Here is a 2500-nt window from a genome sequence, read left to right on the forward strand (position 1 = left end):
ACACACACACACACAGCCCACAGACACACACAGACACACACAGCCCACAGACACACACACACACACAGCCCATAGACACACACACACACACACAGCCCACAGACACACACAGACACACACAGCCCACACACACACACACACACACACAGCCCACAGACACACACACACACACAGCCCATAGACACACACACACACACAGCCCATAGACACACACACACACAGCCCACAGACACACACACACACAGACATGGACACAGCCCACAGACAGACAGACACATCCACAGGCCACAGCTACAGCCACAGTCCACAGCCATGGCCATGACCCCAGACAAGTACCCAGACTCCCTCACGACTGAGCAAACAGCACACCTGTCACAAGCACCGCAGGAAGAAGACGTTCAGAGACATTGTACGTCATAGGAGTTGTCTATGTCACCTTAGGTACTAGGTACTGAGTACTGACTCTTCCCCTATGTCATCTAAGGTGCTACGCGCTGAGTACTTCATCTCATCTATGTTATCTAAGATACTAGGAACTGAGTACCTAACCTTCATCTGTGTCAGCTAAGGTGCTACACATTGAGTGCTTAGTCTTCAGCTATGTTGTTTAAGGTATTAAGCAAATGAGTACTGGATCTTCATCTAAGGTGTTAGACTGAGTACTCAGTCTTCATTCTGTATCACTGAAAGTAGTAAGCACACTGGGTTCTGAGTCTACGTGAGCTGAAGTACTAAGCCAACAGTACTGGGTCTTTACTCAACTAAGGTGCTAGGCCACGTGAGTACTTAGTCTTCACCTCTGTCATCCAAAGTAGGAAACACACTGAGTGCTCTGTGGCCCATGGGGTCCGGCCCCCCGTCTGCCCCCCTCCCCCCTCCTCACCTCCGCCCCTCCCACTTCAGGTCCAGGTGAAACTGGAACCTTCTCCCAGCTTCACGTCCACCCTTCTGGATGCAAAACAGGACTCCCACTGTGTGTGTGGGCACGGCCGCGTCACGCTGTCCTGGGCAGTGATCCCCAACAAGCTGGGTAAGTGAGGGGCCCCCCACCCCTACTGGGATCCTCGCGGGCAGAAACTCCCAGAGGCGGCCGGGCACCGGTGCTCCCGCCTGGAATCCCGGCTACGCAGGAGGCTGAGATCTGAGGATCGCGGTTCAAAGCCAGCCTGGGCAGGAAAGTCTGTGAGATTCTCATGACTACTGAACCAGCCAAAAACCCAAAGTGGCGCTGTGGTTCAAGGGGTAGAGCGCCAGCCTGGAGCTGCAGAGCTGAGGGACAGCACCCAGGCCCTGAGTTTGAGCCCTACGACCGACAAACACAAGCGAGATAATGGAGCGTTGGGCCTTCATGAGCGTTGAGCAGGAAGGGCGATGCTGTTCAGCATGACTGATTATTTTCTAGGAACCATGAATATCACCGTGAGCGCAGAAACAGTGGAGTCCCCCCAGCCCTGTGACAACGAGGTGGCCATAGTCCCCGAGCAGGGCAGCAAGGACACCGTCATCAGATCCCTGCTGGTGGAGGTGAGTGAGGCCCCCAGGATGTGGGTCCCATGGAAGCCGGGCGCCGTAGCTCGCGCCTGTAGTACCTGCCATTCGGGAGGCTGAGATTTGAGGGTCCTAAGTGGAAGCCAGCCCAGGCGGGAAAGTCCACGAGACTCTCCTCTCCAATGAGCCAGCAAAAAGCTGGAAGTGGCACTGTGGCTCAAGTGGTAGAGCGCCAGCCTTGAGCAAAAAAAAAGAGCTCAGGGACACAGCGCCCAGGCCCTGAGTTCAAGCCCCAGAACTGGCAAAAAATAAAAAACTGTATCTAGTCCAAACTTTGTTGTAAGAACAGTTGGAAAAATATATGGGCCATAATAATATACACATACAGATGATCTAATAATAATAACAATAATAATAATAATGGATGAGCTGGCCTCTTATCCTAGCTACTCAGGAGGCTGAAAGCTGAGGATCACGATTCAAAGCCAGCCAGGGCAGGAAAGTCCATGAGCCTCTGCTCTCCACTGAACCAGCAAAAAGCTGGAAGTGGTGCTGTGGCTCAAGTGGTAGAGCACCAGCCTTGAACAAACAACTCAGGGACAGCGCCCAGGCCCTGAGCTCAAGCTCTAGGACTGCAACACACACACGAACAACAATAATATAATTCCTTCCCTTCTCTTCTCTACCTGGAGATCTGAGATCCTCTTATCAGCACACAGACTTCCAGGGTCTCCTCTGGTTTGGGGGGTGTTTTCATTTTTGCCAGTGCTGGGGCTTGAACTCAGGGCCTGGGCGCTGTCCCTGAGCTTCTTTGGCTCAGGGCTGGCACTCTACCACTTGAGCCACAGCCACTTCCGGCTTTTTCTGTGTCTGTGGTACTGAGGACTCGAACCCAGGGCTTCATGCATGCTAGGCGAACGCTCTACCACTGAGCCACCTGCCCAGCCCATCATTCTCACCTCTGACTCTTTCTTCCTCCTCCCCTATCTAGCCCGAAGGACTGGAGAGAGAA

The 2500-nt window shown here is 53.3% G+C and overlaps 1 protein-coding gene across 1 annotated transcript in view; it reads left to right on the plus strand.

The window, feature by feature from the left end:
* Window positions 1–2500, plus strand: part of LOC105991011 (alpha-2-macroglobulin-like) — a 57721-nt gene that overhangs the window by 43067 nt on the left and 12154 nt on the right. Inside the window, exons 15-17 of the mRNA XM_013023570.1 lie at window positions 904–1030; window positions 1403–1524; window positions 2480–2500. The exon at window positions 2480–2500 is cut by the window's right edge and continues 31 nt beyond it. Coding sequence (XP_012879024.1) covers window positions 904–1030; window positions 1403–1524; window positions 2480–2500 — 270 coding nt within the window. The remainder of the gene's footprint in view (window positions 1–903; window positions 1031–1402; window positions 1525–2479) is intronic.

This window comes from Dipodomys ordii, unplaced genomic scaffold (genome assembly GCF_000151885.1).
Source record: "Dipodomys ordii isolate 6190 unplaced genomic scaffold, Dord_2.0 Scaffold69, whole genome shotgun sequence".
In the NCBI taxonomy this organism is placed as follows: domain Eukaryota; kingdom Metazoa; phylum Chordata; class Mammalia; order Rodentia; family Heteromyidae; genus Dipodomys; species Dipodomys ordii.